The 23,554-nt window shown below is 41.2% G+C and overlaps 1 protein-coding gene across 2 annotated transcripts in view; it reads right to left on the bottom strand.

Annotated features, from left to right (window-relative positions):
* Window positions 1-5,184: 5,184 nt before the first annotated feature.
* Window positions 5,185-23,554, bottom strand: part of LOC133653214 (cadherin-like protein 26) — a 31,977-nt gene continuing 13,607 nt past the window's right edge. Inside the window, exons 13-18 of one of the 2 annotated variants that reach the window (XM_062052283.1) lie at window positions 14,077-14,201; window positions 13,891-13,971; window positions 12,854-12,916; window positions 12,654-12,728; window positions 6,969-7,016; window positions 5,185-6,901 (exon numbers count right to left, since the gene is read on the bottom strand). In XM_062052283.1, coding sequence (XP_061908267.1) covers window positions 6,674-6,901; window positions 6,969-7,016; window positions 12,654-12,728; window positions 12,854-12,916; window positions 13,891-13,971; window positions 14,077-14,201 — 620 coding nt within the window. In that variant the 3' untranslated portion in view covers window positions 5,185-6,673. Of the gene's footprint in view, window positions 6,902-6,968; window positions 7,050-12,653; window positions 12,729-12,853; window positions 12,917-13,890; window positions 13,972-14,076; window positions 14,202-23,554 lie in introns of both variants that reach the window. The other variant, XM_062052282.1, reaches the window with a different exon arrangement.

Consider the following 23,554-nt stretch of genomic DNA (forward strand, 5'->3'; position numbering starts at 1 on the left):
TCTAATAAAATCCTCTTCCTTCCATATGCTCCATTTGGAAAAAGGCTCCAGCTGATGAGGTGGCATTATGCTGGAGACCTCAAATGTCGTAGCTCTGCATGCCTGAAGAGGCCAAGAAGGCCGAAACGTGTTGCATGATGACAAAATGGTTGATGTGTCTGACACCACTTTCGCAGTGTTCGATCGGGGTCATTGGGGGGTGTGCGCTTGGTGGGGTGTCACTCTGGCAGACTGTAGATTGGACAGTGCCTATTCCCTTTCCCCCAACCCTAAACCTAACCCTAACCCCTTTGGATCACCAGGTTGGGCACGAGGCATTCGGGAGGCCTCAATGAGGTGTGCGTGTGAGCCCGTCGGATTGTCGATGAACTGTGCACATCCCCCTTCTTACTTCTCTTTTTTATTTTCCTTCTATCCCCCCGCCTCCCTTCTTCCCTAACCCTAACCATTTTTCTTACCTTATTCTTCGGCTTCTTTAGCCCTAACCTTAACCCTAACCCCAACTCTAACCCCTGAGTATTATGCCTTTAGATTCTGAGATGTAACAATTGTTCCTGCGGCATATGCATTCTTGAGTCTTCTAAACACAGTTAAGACAGACTTACTTCTCTTGCTTAGCAGTGCAAACCACGTTCCTACTTGTTTAACAAATGATGCCAAAAGTCGAGTTGTGCTTTTTCTTTTGTGTCTTAAACTACATTTGTTGGACACGTTTACATGTGGATTGGTGAGAAAACCACTGTTGGTGTTACCTTGTTACAGCATGCAGTGAAAGGGAATGACACAGAAATCATTTTGACAGGTAGCTTTTACAAGGCTGTCACCATGTTGCTTTGAGTGTTCACGATTTGGGTCAGCTGCACTGAATTGATGTCCTTATTAAAAAAACATTTATGCCTTTCTCATGTGGGTGTGTTTTTGTTTATGATGGCACCTTTCAGGACCTTACCCTTTGCTGCACATCACAGCATAATCCTCTGGATGGGTCTACTGCATGCCTGTGTCAATGGGAATTACCACAAGTAAAAGCAAAGATTTTAAGCATGATAAAGTACCTTATGATTCAATATTGCAAACAAATCAAGAACAATTGCTGTGGCGGATTCTATTACAGTTTTTTTTAGTCGCTAACAACAGTTTTTCTTAACAGTAGTCACATTTTCAAAACTCTAAACACGATTAGCACAACATCGGTCCTTTGTGGCCATACCATCCACACATTCCATGTTGTTTTCACACAATATGCAGTCAGTGAACACATTTATATTATGCTTACATTTTCTTAACAGACAAGCTATACCTCCAAACAAAATTATGGATTGTTTTTGTATTATTTACAAATGTTAACACACAACATCCCACAATTGCAAACACAATATGCCAAACCTTAGATACAGTATAAAAACCTCTGCTTCTGTAATACAGTAATATCAGTTCTAAAACAATATATCCCAGCTGATAATAAACAAACAATTAAATAATTGACACACAGCTGATGTATGTTGGGTCAACCACAGCTGATTCCACTCTGGCTTAGAATCAATGGCATTACTAAAAGGAGGACTTTGAGGAGTGATGTTTTTGGAAACAGAAACCGAAAAAGATGTCTGGACGAGGAAGAGTTAGAGCAAGGGGCCCAGGGAGAAGAGCAGGCCCAGTGAGAGGAGCAGTGAGAGGTGTAGTAGTGAGAGGAGCAGGAGTAGTGAGAGGTGCAGGAGAAGTGAGAGGAGCAGGAGAAGTGAGAGGAGCAGGAGAAGTGAGGAGCAGGAGTAGTGAGAGGAGCAGGTCCAGGGAGAAGAGCAGGCCTAAGGAGAGGGCAAGGTAGAGGTATAAGAATGCGTGGTGGTGGCATTCTAAGGGCTACAAGGGCAGTAGTGAGTGATGGAATTCGTGCCACTATCATTGACCATGTGATAAACCACGGTCTTTCACTAAGGGAGGCTGGTGAAAGAGTAAAGCCCAATTTGGGGCGGTCAACGGTTGCGTCAATTATACGCATCTTTCAACAAACCAACAGGTAAGTTTGCATTTTACATGGATGTTTCTATTCTCACTTGACATGTCAATGAGGCCATACAGTAATGCATATGTTGATTTTTTTTTGTCCCTCAAAAGATTGTAACATCTTCCTCCCTCTGGGGGAAGAGGAAAGCTCCTTAATCATCAACAAGAGCTTGCCATAGTAGATATGGTTGTTGCAAATAATGCAATTAAACTGCATGAGATTCAAAGCAGAATTTTGGAGGACCAAGAGATATTTCACAATATCAATAGCATCAGCCTCGCAACCATTACGCGGACATTGTCCAAACACAGAGTGCGGATGAAACAGCTCTACACTGTTCCCTTTGAGAGGAACAGTGAGCGAGTCAAGGTGCTACGACAACAATATGTCCAGGTATAGTGTGTATATTCAATTATATGTACAGTTCTATAAACTTTGCACTTTTCAAGTAGGTAACCTACTCAGTAATAGGTTACAGTACTGTATGGTATATAGTACTATAATGGCATGATTTACATACATTTTGTTTCAGAGAGTTATGGAATTGGAGGCCAACCAGGCCCCTCATGAATTCGTATACGTGGATGAGGCAGGATTTAATCTGGCCAAAAGGTGTCGACGTGGAAGAAACGTCATTGGAAAAAGGGCCACAGTTGATGTCCCCGGACAGAGAGGGGCAAATATCACTATGTGTGCGGCAATTTCAAATGCAGGATCACTCCACAAATGTCAGGTTGGACCTTACAACACTGAGCGCCTCCTTGTTTTTCTCGACGATCTCCTCCAGCGCCTGGTTCCAGAGCAGGATCAGGAGGGTGAAAACAGGAGGACCTTCGTTATCACCTGGGACAACGTGGCCTTCCATCACTCACAAGCAGTTACAGTTCTTATGCCTTTTGATCTCTCTCTCTCTCTCTCTCTCTCTCTCTCTCTCTCTCTATGTCCACTACTTGATGTCCATACCCCCCCCCCCCGCCCCCCACACCCCTGATTGTAAATAATGTAAATAATTCAAGGTGATTATCTTGTGTGATGACTGTATTATGATGATAGTATATATGATAGTATATATCTGTATCATGAATCAATTTAAGTGGACCCCGACTTAAACAAGTTGAAAAACTTATTGGGGTGTTACTATTTAGTGGTCAATTGTACGGAATATGTACTTCACTGTGCAACCTACTAATAAAAGTCTGAAAAAACAGCATGGTTTGAGGTCCACCCAAGACTGATTCGTCTATTTCTTCCACCCTATTCACCTTTCCTCATCCCCATAGAGGAGTTATTTTCTACATGGAGGTGGAAAGTCTATGACCATCAGCCACATGACCAGTTGTCCCTCCTTGAAGCCATGGATGCTGGCTGCAGGGACATCACAGTTGATGATTGTCAAGGGTGGATCAGGCATTCCAAGCGGTTTTATCCAAGGTGTATCGCCTTGGATAACATCAGATGCGATGTGGATGAAAACTTGTGGCCTAACCCTGAAGATCGCAGGGATTAGATACTATAAAGGAATTTTGTGCTTTTTTTTAGTTCTCCCTTTTTACTGGGCTTTTTGCTGTTGCTTTTTTGTTCATGGATATTTTGTTAACTTTACTGTAAACAATACTGTAAAACGTTTTCTGTTGTATCATACTGTAAACAGTATTTCTACTATACCTCCTGTAGTAAACAGTAAAGGAAAAAAAACGGATTCGCTTTTTACTGGAATGTTTTGAATGTGAACATTACATGTGGATATACAGTTCCCAACCAAAAAAATAGGCGTAGAAAACTGTGGATTGCATGTTTTGCATGCAAATACCTGTAAAACTGAAACATAAAAGTCTACGCAGTTTTTGTAATGTCCACAACAGCCAGTATTTTGAAACCTGGTGTACTTTGATTGGCTGCATGTTCCTTGTGAAGTGAAAACAAGAGTTATTCTTTGAAATAATAATTTCATTTAGAGTCAGATGTCCAGTGTTTTGGTAAAGTTAATGTGTGCAGAGAAAGATGTCTTCTATTTTGAAATGAAGAGTTAGTATATAGTTAACAAAATGTGCTTTTGAGAAGAAAATTATTTATTTGGCCAATTGTGTTTTGTAGGTGTAAGTGTCACGATTTAACAAGATGGCGGACCCAAAAGCAGACAAGACAGGCAGATTAAAAGTCCAAAGGGTTTAATTTGGGCAAATGAGGGATTAGGGAAAGGCGTTGTCAACTGGAGTGGAGGTGTCTGGCAGGCAGGCAGGCTTAGAGGAGGTAGGCACTGGATGCAGAGGAAACAATGGTGAGTCGAGGAACAAGATAACAGGAGCAAAGGCACAAACAAAAGATCATCAAAAGACTACTAGAACTGGCGAGAAGCGTTACCACATGGAGAGCTGTGAAACGATCTGGCAGCGTCGTGTGAGGAGGCCAGGGCTTTTGTGGAGTGGAGGTGATCAGCTGATGGCAGGCAGGTGAGTAGGCTGATCAGCGCCAGGTGTGCCAGACTGGGAAGCCAGGAACCCAAACTCCGCCCACACATGACCACACCCAGACAAACAACACAGACACACAAGACACTGCAGGGACTGTGACAGTAAGTCTGTGTTAAGAGTTTAGTAAAAGTATTTTAAGTATAGGTAAGCGCTTGTTAGCGATGGAAAAAAACTGTAAATACTAAACTAGATGGAGACAATAATCACCACCAAACACCCTTTTCTCCCAATTTATTAAAAGGCCACTGATAAGCTTTGATCTGCAGGATTCCAAATATAATAGCAAATTCAAACTCCTATTCAATATTCCACATAAATTTACAACATTTCAAAGGAGACCTGTCATAATCATTTTCCATACTTTGTGCTTCTCTAGAGCAATTACACACAATTACCCACTCAAAATGTTTGGAAGATATTTTTAGATTTGCATCAAATCCATGTATACAGTATATATATATATATTCCACCCACCCATCCATCCATTTTCTACCGCTTATTCCCTTCGGGGTCGCGGGGGGCGCTGGAGCCTATCTCAGCTACAATCGGGCGGAAGGCGGGGTACACCCTGGACAAGTCGCCACCTCATCGCAGGGCCAACACAGACAGACAACATTCACACTCACATTTATATATATATATATATATATATATATATATATATATATATATATATATATATATATATATATATATATATATATATATATATAAATACATAAAGTAGATAGAATCATTTGGACAGGGGCCAGGCTAAGCCTTTGTTGCCCACGAGTCAAAACGTTTGGGCAGGCCTGGTCTAGATCATTTCTAGTGGATATGCTTTGGTTTAAATTGTGTATGAATGTTGCTCCACACTCACTTTTAGAACACGCTGTCCATTTGTGGAAACCGTTTAGGGATCCCCTTGAAAACGAGATGCTGTATCTAAAGGGACTATCCAAATACATTGAAATTGAGGTGCTCCCTAAATATGATTTAAACCCTCCATGCCACACCCTCTTTAAAGTCTCATAATTGATGTTTTAAAAATGGACACTAACCCTAACCCTTACCCTAACCGCCCGAATGCAGCTGAGATAGGCTCCAGCACCTCCCGCGACCCCAAAAGGGACAAGCGGTAGAAAATGGATGGATCTTGAAGACGAACATCAGCGTTTTTATTTACATTTTTTGGTCGCGATAAAATAAAACATTCTTAGGTACAGGGTCCGGGTCAGGGTCAGGGTTCGTCTGGTCACATCAATAAGTAAAGCTGCCCGCTCAGATCAATATCAATATAGCACTGCATATAATTATTTACTATTATTATTATTGTGCCCATGCCAAGATGATATGAAAATAACACTGCAGCCTATTGTCTGTCCTGTTTCCTGAGACCAAACAACAATATTGTAATGGCACCTCTTTTCAAGGCTAATGAAATTTTGCAGTGGTCCAAATGTCGTGTGAAAGTATTTATTTTATAGACATAGATCAGGCGGGAGGGTATGAAAAGAAAAGGAATACGAAAGCAGTTTCAGCTGGGGAGGGGGTCTTCAAATCTGTAGGCTGCTGCCGTTTGGTTTAGTGCACCTAAGGAGTTTGATATGGTGCACCTAAGGAGAACACCCAGGAAGACTTTTCACGTATTCACCTTTATAACTCATCAGATAGCAAAAATATCTCACAGAGAGTCTTTTATATTCCTAATGAATGAAAACAAAAAATAGGGTCTCCAACAAAAATGTTACCTGTGCTCGTGCCTGCCGGGCGCGACATTTTGCCCTGGTTTTGGACTTGCTTTGGCATGGTTTACTGTAACACGACCAAATAACAACAGTTGTAGGTCTAACAGAGGAAAAGCACAATAGAGTCCTCTTTCCTTGAATCATGTCCTGAGAAACACACTCTACATAGCAAGATAGTATACATTGTGCCAGACACAAATGACATGTTCTGATAAACATTTTGTATAAGACATAAAAATTTAAAAAAACTGCCATCAAAAGAAAAAATGTCATCATTTCAAAGCAAAACATCAACCCAACAACTCTATTGAGATACGCGTATATAACGGCAATTTACAGTGTTTTCATGGCACAATATCAAATGTTAAGAATGTCACTGTGAAAAATAAGTCCAAAATAAAGCATTTCTGTATATGACTTTTTGATGTAAGACTGGTCCTTCCTTGAGAGTGGCTCTAAACAAATAATTAGCCACTCTTGTCCTGTGAAAGTTGTGTGCCTTTTTCTCCTATCATCTGGTTGCAGATGCAACCCAAGTGCCCAAATTGTGGTCCCAAATCATTCAGGAAGTGAAAATCTTCTCCCGAATTGCTGAATGACAGCTCATCCAGTGACTGGCATCTACTGCCCTCTCCTTCATAAGCATAGTCATGTGCTTGGTACTCTGGGTGGTTTCTGTCCATCATGTGGATTCTCTGTGGGGTGAATGGGTTACATGGCTGAACAGAACATAGCATGATGCAACACAAACAATCCTCTTACTCTGTTGAGCTGATCTGAAATGTTATTGTTGGACCTCAAGGAGCCTCCCTGCACACAGACAATTGGATTGTCATTGTAGTGCTGTGGAAACAAGTAAAATCTGAAAGGTGAATATTTGGAAATATTGCATATTTTTGAACTAATGTTAGGATTATATTTTATAACACAAACATTTGTGCCAACAGTGTTGTCTTTTTTCTTCTGTATGTGACCCCCAAGATAAACAAGTCAGATGTATTAAAGTCACATTTATTTTTGACATTGCAATAATAATAATACAAATGATAAATTGCATTTATGTTTCTCCCCAGCAGGATGCTCTCTCTTCGACCGCTGGAGAAGGAATGAGCCGTTCAGGCAGGAGGAGGTTTTATAGGAGTGCTGTAGGGGGCGGAGCTTACGCTCACAGCTGCAGTGTCGTTAGTGACTCTCAAAGATAATTCCTACGTATGTGATGTGTCTGCTTGACATATTATGTGCATCACATAGTGGACAAACACACAGGTGAGTATTATGGTATTTGACGAATGTAATAAAATGTTTGCTTTGATGTACCTCTGTGACTCCTGTTTTATGATGTGTTTGAATCAAGTTCCTGATTTATTCGGACCTTTTTTAGGTTCCGGTAGCAATTTTTCTGACTTGTAGCCCCTCACCACATTCACACGGTGTCTATGCACACACATGTTTTACAAACAAAGTCACTAGTGGGCCCACGAACGGCAGGACGCCACCCAAACGACAGATTGGAGGCACGGGCCGGTTAGGTTTAGAGTTGGGGTTAGGGTTAGGGTTAGGGGGAGGAGAGGGTGTGCACTGTCCATCGACAACCTGTCCAAGCAACGTCCACGCCAAACACAGGACCCGCCGAGGACCCTGAATGAAAAAACTCAAGTCGGTGTTGAATGGTGTGTCAAACACATATGTGGGAACACTAATTAATTATGGGCACGACTGGCCCTAAAAAAAATTGTGGTATTTTGCCATGGCAAGTCTTTCGCTACGCATTTCTGTCTGTTTGACCTTCATCAGGTGGACTTGCAATAAACGCTCAAGCAGGATTACAAACATCTTTCTAACTGCGTAAGAAGAATTACAAACATCTTTCTAACTGCGTAAGCAGGATGACTTTCATCTTTCTAACTGCGTAAGCAGGATGTCTTTCATCTTTCTAACTGCGTAAGCAGGATGACTTTCATCTTTCTAACTGCGTACTTCATGCCTACTTGGACTCTTCTAGTTCCCTAGTAGGTGTGGCACTTCTAATCCCTGAGGCTAATTAATATTGGCTTCCCCATGTTTCTCCCCAGCAGGATGCTCTCTCATCGACCGCTGGAGAAGGAATGAGCCGTTCAGGCAGGAGGAGGTTTTATAGGAGTGCTGTAGGGGGCGGGGCTTACGCTCACAGCTGCAGTGTCGTTAGTGACTCTCAAAGATAATTCCTACGTATGTGATGTGTCTGCTTGACATATTATGTGCATCACATAGTGGACAAACACACAGGTGAGTATTATGGTATTTGACGAATGTAATAAAATGTTTGCTTTGATGTACCTCTGTGACTCCTGTTTTATGATGTGTTTGAATCAAGTTCCTGATTTATTCGGACCTTTTATAGGTTCCGGTAGTAATTTTTCTGACTTGTAGCCCCTCACCACATTCACACGGTGTCTATGCACACACATTTTTTACAAACAAAGTCACCAGTGGGCCCACGAACGGCAGGACGCCACCCAAACGACAGATTGGAGGCACGGGCCAGTTAGGTTTAGAGTTGGGGTTAGGGTTAGAGTTAGGGGGAGGGGTGTGTGCACTGCCCATCGACAACCTGTCCAGGCAACGTCCACGCCAAACACAGGACCCGCCGAGGACCCTGAATGAAAAAACTGTCGGTGATGAATGGTGTGTCAAACACATATGTGGGAACACTAATTAATTAAGGGCACAACTAGCCCTACCAAAAAGTGTGGCATTTTGCCATGGCAAGTCTTTCGCTACGCATTTCTGTCTGTTTGACCTTCATCAGGCGGACTTGCAATAAACGCTCAAGCAGGATTACAAACATCTTTCTAACTGCGTTAGCAGGATGACTTTCATCTTTCTAACTGCGTTAGCAGGATGTCTTTCATCTTTCTAACTGCGTACTTCATGCCTACTTGGACTCTTCTAGTTCCCTAGTAGGTGTGGCGCTTCTAATCCCTGAGGCTAATTAATATTGGCTTCCCCATGTTTCTCCCCAGCAGGATGCTCTCTCTTCGACCGCTGGAGAAGGAATGAGCCGTTCAGGCAGGAGGAGGTTTTATAGGAGTGCTGTAGGGGGCGGGGCTTACGCTCACAGCTGCAGTGTCGTTAGTGACTCTCAAAGATAATTCCTACGTATGTGATGTGTCTGCTTGACATATTATGTGCATCACATAGTGGACAAACACACAGGTGAGTATTATGGTATTTGACGAATGTAATAAAATGTTTGCTTTGATGTACCTCTGTGACTCCTGTTTTATGATGTGTTTGAATCAAGTTCCTGATTTATTCGGACCTTTTATAGGTTCCGGTAGTAATTTTTCTGACTTGTAGCCCCTCACCACATTCACACGGTGTATATGCACACACATGTTTTACAAACAAAGTCACTAGTGGGCCCACGAACGGCAGGACGCCACCCAAACGACAGATTGGAGGCACGGGCCGGTTAGGTTTAGAGTTGGGGTTAGGGTTAGAGTTAGGGTTAGGGGGAGGAGAGGGTGTGCACTGTCCATCGACAACCTGTCGAGGCAACGTCCACGCCAAACACAGGACCCGCCGAGGACCCTGAATGAAAAAACTCAGAGTCGGTGTTGAATGTTGTGTCAAACACATATGTGGGAACACTAATTAATTATGAGCACGACTGGCCCTAAAAAAAATTGTGGTATTTTGCCATGGCAAGTCTTTCGCTACGCATTTCTGTCTGTTTGACCTTCATCAGGTGGACTTGCAATAAACGCTCAAGCAGGATTACAAACATCTTCCTAACTGCGTAAGCAGGATGACTTTCATCTTTCTAACTGCGTAAGCAGGATTACAAACATCTTTCTAACTGCGTAAACAGGATTACAAACATCTTTCTAACTGCGTTAGCAGGATGACTTTCATCTTTCTAACTGCGTTAGCAGGATGTCTTTCATCTTTCTAACTTCATCTTTCTAACTGCGTACTTCATGCCTACTTGGACTCTTCTAGTTCCCTAGTAGGTGTGGCACTTCTAATCCCTGAGGCTAATTAATATTGGCTTCCCCATGTTTCTCCCCAGCAGGATGCTCTCTCTTCGACCGCTGGAGAAGGAATGAGCCGTTCAGGCAGGAGGAGGTTTTATAGGAGTGCTGTAGGGGGCGGGGCTTACGCTCACAGCTGCAGTGTCGTTAGTGACTCTCAAAGATAATTCCTACGTATGTGATGTGTCTGCTTGACATATTATGTGCATCACATAGTGGACAAACACACAGGTGAGTATTATGGTATTTGGTGAATGTAATAAAATGTTTGCTTTGATGTACCTCTGTGACTCCTGTTTTGTGATGTCAACTTGGAGGTTTGATGTCAACTTGGAGGTTTGCTCCTTGCAGCTGCCCTTTTTTCCGTACCCCTTTGTACGTCACAGAAATTGGTAGTATTGCTCAGAAGAAAACATTACATGTCGATAACAGCATTCCACTTGCTCAACACTTTGATTAATAAATGTGGGATTTGGGGTTATGAATGATCATTCAAAAATGTTCAATGTTTCATGGCTGTATGTCAAATCACTTCAAATATATAAGAAACAGCTTTATTGGCCAGGTATGTTTAACAGACAAGGAATTGGACTTGGTAGTCAAAATTAACGTTGTCCCTCACTTGCTCCCAGAGCTGAATGGTTCTATCAGGCTTGTCCCTGACAGTTTGGCCATGTTTTAGTTTTTCCTCTGCGTTTGTCTTTGTTTCCTGTCAGTGCTCTTATTTTGGTTATTTCCTGATTATCTCCCTGAGTGCTTTGTCCCCTCAGCTGTGGCTGATTGGCACCTGGCCACACCTGGTGTCAATCAGCCAGCTGCTATTTGAACCTGCCTTCCCCTCCAGTCAGTGTTGGATTATTGTCGCTAATACTTGTTGATGTCGTTCCGACCTGTCGTGTCGATATCAGTGTAGCTGTATGCAGTAAGCTATATTTTGTAGCTGTTTGTAGATTACTGTCTTTTTGTTCCTAGTCCCTGTTTGGTGGATCCCTGTTTCCAGTTTGTCCATTCCTAGTTCCTGGTTTGTGTCTTTTCTTTATTTTTCACATTTTGGACATTAAATCATGTTTTCTCGCACAATGCCTGCCGCCTTCTCTGCATCTTGGGGTTCATCACCAACACAATGTGACAGGTTCTTCTATTTACAGCAAGTCCAAAACACTGCTAGCCCTGTGCTACATTCATAACATGCTGGAAACATGGCTGTAATTACTCACACTGTACTACAATCATAACATGCTGGAAACATGGCTGTTATTACTCACACTGTACTACAATCATATATCCTTCATAGTTGACATGCTGGAAACATGGCTGTAATTACTCACACTACAATCATATATCCTTCATAGTTGACATGCTGGAAACATGGCTGTAATTACTCACACTGTACTACAATCATATAATCTTTCATAGTTGACATGCTGGAAACATGGCTGTAATTACTCACACTGTACTACAATCATATAATCCTTCATAGTTGACATGCTGGAAACATGGCTGTAATTACTCACACTGTACTACAATCATATATCCTTCATAGTTGACATGCTGGAAACATGGCTGTAATTACTCACACTGTACTACAATCATATATCCTTCATAGTTGACATGCTGGAAACATGGCTGTAATTACTCACACTGTACTACAATCATATATCCTTCATAGTTGACATGCTGGAAACATGGCTGTAATTACTCACTGTACTACAATCATATAATCCTTCATAGTTGACATGCTGGAAACATGGCTGTAATTACTCACACTGTACTACAATCATATATCCTTCATAGTTGACATGCTGGAAACATGGCTGTAATTACTCACACTGTACTACAATCATATATCCTTCATAGTTGACATACTGGAAACATGGCTGTAATTACTCACTGTACTACAATCATATAATCCTTCATAGTTGACATGCTGGAAACATGGCTGTTATTACTCACACTGTACTACAATCATATATCCTTCATAGTTGACATGCTGGAAACATGGCTGTAATTACTCACACTGTACTACAATCATATAATCCTTCATAGTTGACATGCTGGAAACATGGCTGTAATTACTCACACTGTACTACAATCATATATCCTTCATAGTTGACATGCTGGAAACATGGCTGTAATTACTCACACTGTACTACAATCATAACATGCTGGAAACATGGCTGTAATTACTCACACTGTACTACAATCATAACATGCTGGAAACATGGCTGTAATTACTCACACTGTACTACAATCATAACATGCTGGAAACATGGCTGTAATTACTCACACTGTACTACAATCATAACATGCTGGAAACATGGCTGTAATTACTCACACTGTACTACAATCATAACATGCTGGAAACATGGCTGTAATTACTCACACTGTACTACAATCATAACATGCTGGAAACATGGCTGTAATTACTCACCACCGTGTGCCACTGATGGCCTTTGGACATTCCTCTGTGAGATTGCTGGCCCAATGAAGTCATGTCAGAGTTCCTCTTTTAGAAACAAACATTAATATACAGGTTTCAAAGTGGGATAGCAATGCATATATTAAGGTAAGTCCCTGAAAATCTATAATATGTGCTGTGTCAATGAAGACAAATATAGTCTTGTTACTCACCAGAGTGAGCCCAGCATTGTAAGTATCAAGGTATTCTGTCATTATTGGAGCCACTTGAGTTATCTGAGAAAAAAAACAAAAACATTTCTAGTAAAAAACACTGATAAATGTGTTTGGGCTCATGTAGCTTTATATGGCAAATACTTGAGAGTGTGTTGAAAGACGTGTCAGAAAAGTTTCAGGACAACTGCAATTGATCACATTCTTGGAAGTGAGCGGTATTATTCACTGCGAGTATTTCCACAAAACTGGACAATTAGCATGTCTACTGTCGGGACAGCGCATGATCAGTTGTTGGAATGACGCACATGCAACGTGCAGGTAAAAGCTGATTTATTGATAGAAATGAAGGGAGCACCATCCTGATCAAGGCAGTGAACCACTGATGGACAGAACACGCAGACGTGCCAACAGAATACCGAGATGAACAGGCGCTGTCCAGAGGATGGCGGTGGTTCATCCATATGCAATCATGACATTAACAAAAGGATCCCGCTGTGTTTCCTTTATCAGTTATGTGAGAACAGGTGAACATTGTCACATAACAATGTGGCTGCTACTCCATGAAAACAGGCATGCTCACAACGCCCTGAACATCCACTTGTTCCTGGCTCCCAAGAAGATGGCATTGCTGGAGCAACAGCTCTAGTCACCTGGCTCCGTTTAAATTGTTCTTCTTTTTCATGCTCAATGAGGTCATCAATGGGCTCTGGTTCGCATGAAGGTTTTGCGTGGCAGAAAAGAAGAAATGTGGCTGGGTTGCGCCCAGATTCTACCAGTCTTGGAACACACCTCAAATATATCTGGCTGTATTGGCTATAGTGGCTCCATTTATCTTAGCTCTTTGAGGGTTGCATTTTTGACAATCATAACATTTTATTAAACAAGCGTTCTGGTAGTCAACTTCATCTCAAATTAAAAAAAAATAGAATTTGTATTTCTTCTACTATGTAGTTGTTGACTGATTCCATAGTGCAAACACTAATTAAACAGAAACATTCAGTTGCCAAAAGGTCTTGGTCTATAACAAGTAATACCTGAAGAGTGCCCGGGTGTTGTCCATTTGTAAAAGTCATTGCGACATCCTTTGCACGTGTCAGCAGCAAGGATGGCTCAGTCTAGCACAGGCACATTGGAAAATAACTGAACTTGCAGACAGTACAATACAATAGCTGGTTTATTTCCTATTGTCATTCCTCGTCATTTGTGTAAACACAACACACCTTGCATTCAGAACCGCCTCCTTCTTGGTTGTACTTGATTAAGGTCTGGTGGCCCTCATCTGGTTGGACCTCGGACACATGCTTGAACTTGTTTCGACACTTACACGTCAGGAGGAATAACAGTACTGCAAACACATAAAACAAACAGTTTGTATGCATAAGGTGAACAAAGGACCTGTGAATAACACCCAAGATTCCCAACACGATACGAGCGTCCAATGGCTTACAGACGAGACTGTAGGCTGTGCTGTTGTCATAGTAACACTGTTGCATTGTATTGTATTGTATTGCAAGGATTTATTTCGGACATGTGCAAGAACAAAAAAGGGAAAAAACGAAACGAAAATAGTAATGTAAAGAAAAATAATACTAATACAGGAATTTGTGTTTTCAAATATGTTTAGTTACAAGGTTATAAGGTTCAGGATGTTTAGCATTTTTCCCCTTCCTTGTACTTTGTAAACACTTAAGTTTGAACGGTTTCTTAAAGTGGATCGTATTAGTACATTATCAATCCATTTCATAATTTATTTCCACATACTGATATATACTAAAGGTCTTAAGTGTTGTACGTGTGTACAAATGTTCAAATTACATTTTTCTCTAAGGTTATACTTTGTCTCTTTTGTTGAGAGTAATTGTTGTACATTCTTGTCTGGCAGGTTATAGTTTGCTTTGTACATCATTTTAGCTGTTTGCAAATGCACCAAATTGTTGAATTTCAATATTTTTGGTTCAATTAAGTGTTTGTATGTTTTCTATATTCTAAATGATGTACAAAACCCAAAAGCAGTGAAGTTGTCACGTTGTGTAAATGGTAAATTAAAACAGAATTCAATGATTTGCAAATGATTTTCAACGTATATTCAATTGAATAGACTGCAAAGACAAGATATTTCATGTTCACACTGAGAAACCAATGTTTTTATTTTGCAACTAATCATGAACTTAGAATTTAATGGCAGCAACACATTGTACACAATTTGACACAGGGTCATTTTTTAGCACTGTTTTGCATGGCCTTTCCTTTTAACAAGACTCAGTAAAGGTTTGGGAAGTGAGGAGACACATTTTTGAAGGGGAATTATTTCCCATTCTTGCTTGATGTACAGCTTAAGTTGTTCAATAGTCCGTGGTCTCTGTTGTGCTATTTTAGGCTTCATATTGCACCACACATTTTCAATGGGAGACAGGTCTGGACTACAGGCAGGCCAGTCTAGTACCCGCACTCTTTTACTGTGAAGCCACGTTGATGTAACACGTGGCTTGGCATTGTCTTGCTGTTATAAGCAGGGGCGTCCATGGTAACGTTGCTTGGATGGCAACATATGTTGCTCCAAAAGCTGTATGTACCTTTCAGCATTAATGGTGCCTTCACAGATGTGTAAGTTACCCATGTCTTGGGCACTAATACACCCCCATACCATCACAGAGGATGGCTTTTGAACTTTGCGCCAATAACAGTCCGGATGGTTCTTTTCCTCTTTGTTCCGGAGCACACAACGTCCACAGTTTCCAAAATCAATTTGAAATGTGGACTCGTCAGACCACAGAACACTTTTACGTCAATCCATCTTAGATGAGCTCGGGCCCAGTGAAGCTGGCGGCGTTTCTGGGTGTTGTTGATAAATGGCTTTGGTTTTGCATAGTAGAGTTTTAACTTGCACTTACAGATGTAGTGACCAACTGTAGTTACTGACAGTGGGTTTCTGAAGTGTTCCTGAGCCCATGTGGTGATATCCTTTACACACTGATGTCACTTTTTGACGCAGTACCGCCTGAGGGATCAAAGGTCACGGGCATTCAATGTTGGTTTTCAGCCTTGCTGCTTACGTGCAGTCATTTCTCCACATTCTCTGAACCTTTTGATGATATTACGGAGCGTAGATGTTGAAATCCCTAAATTCCTTGTTGAGAAATGTTGTTGTTCAACAATTTGCTCAGGCATTTGTTGACAAAGTGGTGACCCTTGACCTGTGACCCTTGACCTGTGACCCTCGCCCCGTCCTTGTTTGTGAATGACTGAGCATTTCATGGAAGCTGCTTTTATAGCCAATCATGGCACCCACCGGTTCCCAATTTGCCTGTTCACCTGTGGGATGTTCCAAATAAGTCTTTGATGAGCATTTCTCAACATTCTCAGTATTTTTGCCACTTGTGCCAGCTTTTTTGAAACATGTTGCAGGCATCAAATTCCAAATGAGCTAATATTTGCAAAAAATAAAGTTTTCCAGTTTGAACGTTAAATATCTGCAGTCTATTCAATTTAATATAAGTTGAAAAGGATTTGTTGTATTCTCTTTTTTGACAGGTGACAATTTCACTGTTTTTGGGTTTTATATTATTATAACTGATATTTTTTTGTAACAGTTGGTGAAAGAAGAGTACTTTTTGTAATTATTTCCCCATATTTGTAGACAATTATGGAAATACTAGCGAGTAGAAGAGAATATGAACTGAGTTGTCATCCTCAATATATTTAGCTTGAGTGATTATTGAAGTATTTCTTGCTACCTTATGTTTTATATGAGATGTCAAGTTCATTCTATCTTTTTTTTAAAAAAATATTCACACATGTAGTTTATTTCACTCTGTCAATAACTACTCCATCTATTTGTATTAATCTTTGACTTTCTCTTCTGAGATTGTAGGATACACTCTGTCAGTCCCAGAATTGATTCCTGGGGTACGCCACAAGATAGATTTAGCTCTGTCGACAAACGTTTGGCTCGCTTCAGGTATTGTTTCTATTGTAATGCCATACCGTTCTATAATTGGTCAATTAGAATATTATTATTGTATGGAATGCTTTTGTCAGATCAATAAACAGCAGCTTCACACTATTTATGTGTGAAGTTGCCCCGATTTACATTTATTCACAATTTTTCACAATTTAGGTGATTTTTTCATATGTCATCTTCTTGACGAACATCAAGATGGAATTTATTTCTATGGTGTTATTCAAGTCCTCAACTTACTGGGCTCAATGTTGCTACCAGAGTTTTTGATCATTTTGAAGCTCTTTTGACCACTGATTGCGATTACAGCCCCAGAAGAGTTAGCTAGCATCTTCGGACAATGTTTGGTCCGGTAAGAAGCACACATTTGCTGAAGTAAGGCCAATTGGAAGAGCTGTTAGCCTCCAGCCAACGGCCCCCATGCACCGCAATCATACTTGCCAACCCTCACGATTTTCCCGGGAGACTCACGAATTTCAGTGCCCCTCCTGAAAATCTCCTGGGGCTACCATTCTCCCGATTTTTTCCCGATTTTCACCTGGAAATCAATATTGGGGGCGTGCCTTATAGGCACTGCCTTTAGCGTACTCTACAACTGTCTTCACGTCCGCTTTTCCTCCATACTAACAGCGTGTCGGCCCAGTTACATAATATATGCGTCTTCTACACACATATACTTGTAAGTGAATGCAAGGCATACTTGTTTAACAGCCATACAGGTCACACTGAGGGTGACCGTATAAACAACTTTAACACGGTTACAAATATGCGCCACACTGTGAACCCACACCAAACAAGAATGACAAACACAATTCGGGAGAACATCCGCACCGTAACACAACATAAACACAACAGAACAAATATCCAGAACCCCTTGCAACACTAACTCTTCCGGGACGCTACTATATACACCCCCGCTACCACCAAACCCGCTCCCCCAACCCCCCATCTCCAGAATTCGGAGGTCTCAAGGTTGGCAAGTATGACCGCAATTCAAAGCAGATACCTAGTAACGAGAAGCTTCAATGAGATTGCACGGCAATAGTTTGGAGCTGTGTTAAAGTGTTTCGATCACACAGAGTGATCTCTGTTTACGGGATGACACCTCCAGTTGATCGCTGGACGGCGCAAGGTATGAAATTGTTGAAATGAACAAGTTACAAGTACTGCAAGTTGCTAAAGAGGTAACTGCTGTTAGCGATAAGCTGCAATGTCAAAAGCTTAAAAGAACCATCAAATCCTGGAACTTTCAGTGTCATCTGGATTAAATGAGTCTCTGGATACAAGAAACGATAGAAAGCAAAACTTAACGTTTCAAAAAGTAGCTGAACTTAGAGAAGAAATAGAAAAAGCAAGATTAGATAATAAGTGTGTAACGGTACGTGTATTTGTATTAAACTGTTTTGGTACTGGGTGTTCTGTTCGGAATGAAGGTGCACTGAACGAGTTTCCACGCTGACATATTAAGTAGCGCACCGCAAGTACGGACATAAGTAGCGTACCGCACGTTGTGTAAATAATGCACAACACATGGCATGATAGCAACGACCGAGCTAGGACAACATGCAAAAGCCAGAGCTGGAAGACCCTCCTGCCTCGTTAAAATCTCCCGTTTGGGAACACTTGGGCTTTGCGGTGCGATACAACAATGGAGGACGAGAGGCGAACAAAACGAAAGTGGTTTGCCGACATTGTTCAACAGCGGTAGGGTATGCTTCTGGCAACACGTCAAACATGTTAGTCAAGTTAGCCAGGCACTACCTCGCCATACCTGATAGCTCCGTGCCCAGCGAAAAGGTATTTTCCACAGCCGGAGAAATTGTAACTGCAAGCAGGTCTGCTCTTTCTGCACACAATGTGGGTAAACTGATTTGTCTGGCAAAAAACATGAAGATTGAGTGAAAGTCACCAGGGTTATAGGCTGGGGGGGGGGGGAATAAAAGTTAATCTGAGGCTGAGTTGATTTAAAACTGTTTAATGTTGCACTTTTTATAAGTAGAAGAAAAGTTTTGTTAAAATCTGAGTCATTTTATTCCATCCGAGCAACAACTTGAAGCAGTTTAATGTTGCACTTTATATGTCAAGAAACCAATTCTGAGCCTTATCTTATTTAGTTTGAGTTTTTATTTGATAAATGTTGACCACATTAACCCTGGCAATGGACCCTGTGTGTGTATATGTATGTTATTGTTATGTGTGTGTATATGTATGTTATTGTTATCCTGAGCGTTCATGACTGCCTGTGTGTGTATATGTATGTTATTGTTATGTGTGTGTGTATGTGTGTGTATATGTATGTTATTGTTATGTGTGTGTGTGTATGTGTGTGTATATGTATGTTATTGTTATCCTGAGCGTTCATGACTGCCTGTGTGTGTATATGTATGTTATTGTTATCCTGAGCGTTCATGACTGCCTGTGTGTGTATATGTATGTTATTGTTATCCTGAGCGTTCATGACTGCCTGTGTGTGTATATGTATGTTATTGTTATCCTGAGTGTTCATGACTGCTTGCTGTTGCACTGATCAGCCTAGTGGTGGCTCACATCCATCACACACAGAGCTATTTCTATTTTTGGGTAGAATTATTATAGTGTTCCCAATGTTAAAAGGATAAAGTCATTTTTTACAAATTTGGAAAATAAATAATCAGGAAATGTATATTTTGTTGTTTTCTTACTGTACCGAAAATGAACTGAACAGTGACCTCTAAAGTGAGGTACGTACCGAACCGAGATTTGTGTGTACCGTTACACCCTTCTTAGATAACAAAGCAGACTTGGAATGAGCAATATTAGAACAAAAGGAAGGTCTGAGAAGTCTGCAGGAAAATATAGAAAGTCTGCAAACTCAGAATAATAACGCGAGAAAGAAAATTCAAGAAATGAGTCAAGAGATGAAGATTCTCCAAAGAAAGTTTTCGCAGTGAAACATAATCCCGAGGAATATCATAAATGAAATGGATCAGGATGATTGAATGACATCATTGTGACAGGGCACCAAATTAAAACAAAGATCCCCCGCGAAAGGTATGAATATTGGACGAGAACCAGAAGAAACGGATGTCTTCAGCAGATTAGCAAGCGGTGAACTTTCTGCAATCAAGGGAAATTGAAGCAGACACAAACACCATCCAAATATAATATTCTATACCATCTTTATTTATAAAGCCCTTTAAAAACAACCACAGTTGAAGAACAAAGGACTGTACACCACAAAGAAATACAGGCAAAGGACAGACTAAAAAATAACATTTAAAACAGAGGTAAAATGCAAATTGAAAAAGCAAATACAAATTATCCTAAGAACAATTTGTTAGATAAAAAGCAGTTAAAAAGTTAAAAACAGTTTAAAGTTTCATGCTAGGTTGAAAGCCAGTGCATAAAAATGGGTTTTAAGAAGGGTCTTAAAAGTAGCCAAAGAAGGGGCCTGGCTCACATGGAGAGGGAGATGGTTCCAGAGTTTGGGACCCGCAACAGAGAAGTCCCTGTCCCCTTGCACTTTGATTTGGGTACCTCCAGGAGCAGCTGATCAGCTGACCTGAGGGAACGGGTGGGGGCATAGAGGTGGAGCAGCTCAGAGAGGTACGGTGGGGCAAGACCACGTAAGGATTTAAAAACAAGTAAGATCATTTTAAAATGGACTCTAAAAGACACAGTGGAGGGAGGCTAAAACAGGAGTAATGTGCTCTCTTTTTCTTGTATTAGTTAAAAGTCGGGCAGCTGCATTTTGGACCAGCTGCAGATGTGAGAGGGAGGATTGACTAATTCCAAAATATAAAGCGTTACAGTAATCCAGCAGAGATGTGATAAAGGCATGGATTACTGTCTCTAACTGTTGCCTAAAAAGAAGGTTTTTAACCTTGGCCAGCTGACGTAAATAAAAAAAAAAAGCTGGCTTTCACCACTGTGCCAATCTGACGCTCCAAGTTAAAATCACGGTCAATACCAAAGCCCAGGTTGGTGACCATGGTCTAACGTGCAAAGCCAAGGGGCCAAAGTCAACAGGGGGAGCTCACAGGTACCACTGGGTCCAAACACTATTACTTCTGTCTTCTTTTCATTGAAATGTAAGAAGTTTAGGGCCATCCAGGCCTTGAGAACAGTCAGGATCAAAGCCCGCTCTGAACCATGGATGAATCCAGACCTATTAGCTGCGATAAAAGACAGAGACAGAAAATACTCAGAATACCAAAAGTGCAAAACCGAAGTAGACAAACAACCCAATAATAACCTTATATCACTCCTTACAACACTCAAAAAGCAATGCAATAAATTAAGAAATAAGACAACCAACCTGACTAAATCCTTAAAAAAAAATACATTACCGACAAAATAGAGGAAAACACAAATAAGCCACGTGAGCTCTGGAAAATCCTCAACAACCAGCTTCCTGGTTGCAGCCAGAAACTTAAAACCAGACTCACCAACATCAGCATCAAGGAGGGTGACTCCCTCATTACAGACAAAATGAAGGTAGTTAGCAGACTTAACACCTTTTTCACCAGCATAGTTACAACTCTTGTCAACAAGCTGTCCCACCACTCTGGTCGCTTTGGTGTAGAACACATTAAAGCCTTCTACAGAAAGCTAGGAGTATCCAACAACGATTTCAAATTAGAAATGGTCTCAGCTGACGAGGTGTTTAAAAAATTGAGCGCGCTCCACCCAAACAAGGCCACCGGCCTTGACAATATCCCCTCCAGATTCCTCAGGGACTCTGCCACCACCATTGCCCCAATCATCATGCACATAATAAACCTATCAATTACTCAAGGCCAAGTACCAAAAGATTTCAAAATACCAAGAGTAACTCCCCTCTTTAAAAAAGGAAGCAAATTAGAACCTGGCAACTACCGACCTGTTTCTATTCTCAGTTCCATTTCGAAAGTAATGGAGAAAATAGTTTATGAACAGGTCGATAGTTACCTTGCCACTAATAAACTTGTGTACTCATATACAAATTCCAATCCGGCTTCAGAACTAACCACTCCACTGAAACATGCCTTCTCTATGTGAGCGACCACATCAAACATGAGGTGGACGCGGGCAAATACTGCGGCATGGTCATGCTGGACCTTCACAAGGCCTTTGACACCGTTAACCACATTATACTGTTAGATAAGTTCAGAGCAATCGGATTTGATAAAACCTCATCGAGCTGGATGCAATCTTACTTGGAGGGGAGGAAACAGGTGGTAGAGGTGAACGGCACCGTGTGTCCCCCCCCCCCCTCTCTCAGTAAGCTGTGGAGTCCCCCAAGGCAGTATATTAGGGACTTTAATGTTCCTAATATACATAAACGACATGTCATCAGCATGCGACTGTGAATTGTTCTTGTTTGCGGATGACTCGGCCCTGCTGGTATCAGACAAGGACAAGTCACAGCTGGAGAAAATCCTCAGTGCTGAGCTGTGTAGAACTTGCACCTGGCTCGCTGACAACAAGCTATCCATACACTTGGGTAAAACAGAATCCATCCTGTTTGGGTCCCAATTCCACCTTAAGAAAGTCAGTGACTTCACTATTGAAGTGGGTGACATTGTTATCACCAGGAAGGATGAGGTCACCTACCTAGGTTCCATTCTAGAGGCTAATCTTTCCTGTGATAAAATGGCAACCAAGGTAATCAAAAAGGTCAACCAACGGACGACATTTCTCTATAGAATCTCCTCTCTGGTCAACAAAAGCACCATGAAGATTCTGGCGGGAACTCTCTTTCAACCCTTTTTCCATTACGCATGCACCTCCTGGTACCCTAGCACCTCCAAAACCCTCAAATCTAGACTTCAAACATCTCAGAACAAGCTAGTCAGGTTACTTCTAGACATCCACCCCAGATCCCACCTCACTCCTACCCACTTCTCCAAAGTGGGCTGGCTCAGGGTGGAGGACAGAGTAAAACAACTTGCACTGAGCCTAGTCTATAAAATCCGATACACCTCCCTGATACCGAAGTACATGTCAAACTACTTCCTTAACGTAAATGACCGCCATAACCACAACACCAGAGGGAGCTCCACTAACCACGTTAAACCCAGATTCTGATCTAACTTAACTCATTCTCTTTCTATGCCACATCAATGTGGAATGCACTCCCAACAGGTGTAAAAGAAAGGGCATCTCTATCCTCCTTCAAAACCACACTAAAACAACACCTCCAGGCAACTTCAACCCTAAACTAATTTTCTCTGATGATGCAATTGTTGATGACTGAAGTGTTGACATCAACCCAATCCTAACCCCCCCCCCCCTCCATATCCCACACCCCGGATTGTAAATAATGTAAATAATTCAATGTATATACTCTGATGATTATCTTGTGTGATGACTGTATTATGAAAATAGTATATATCTGTATCATGAATCAATTTAAGTGGACCCCGACTTAAACAAGTTGAAAAACTTATTGGGGTGTTACCATTTAGTGGTCAATTGTACGGAATATGTACTTCACTGTGCAACCTACTAATAATAGTTTCAATCAATCAATCAATGATATCATCAAGACAAGCAAGTAGTGGCTGCATTGAAGAGGCATGATTTCTCTTTAACGCAAAATAAATGTGTGTGTCATCAGCATAACAATGGAAATAAATATCATACTTTCTTAGGATTGAGTCCAGGGGAAGTAAATAAATAGAAAAGAGCAGTGGCCCTAAAACTGAGCCCTGTGGGACCCCACATGTCAAGAGAGCAACAAAGGATTCTGAACCAGCAACATTTACAGAGAAGATCAA

Source organism: Entelurus aequoreus, linkage group LG07 (assembly GCF_033978785.1).
Source record: "Entelurus aequoreus isolate RoL-2023_Sb linkage group LG07, RoL_Eaeq_v1.1, whole genome shotgun sequence".
NCBI classification, from domain to species: Eukaryota; Metazoa; Chordata; class Actinopteri; order Syngnathiformes; family Syngnathidae; genus Entelurus; species Entelurus aequoreus.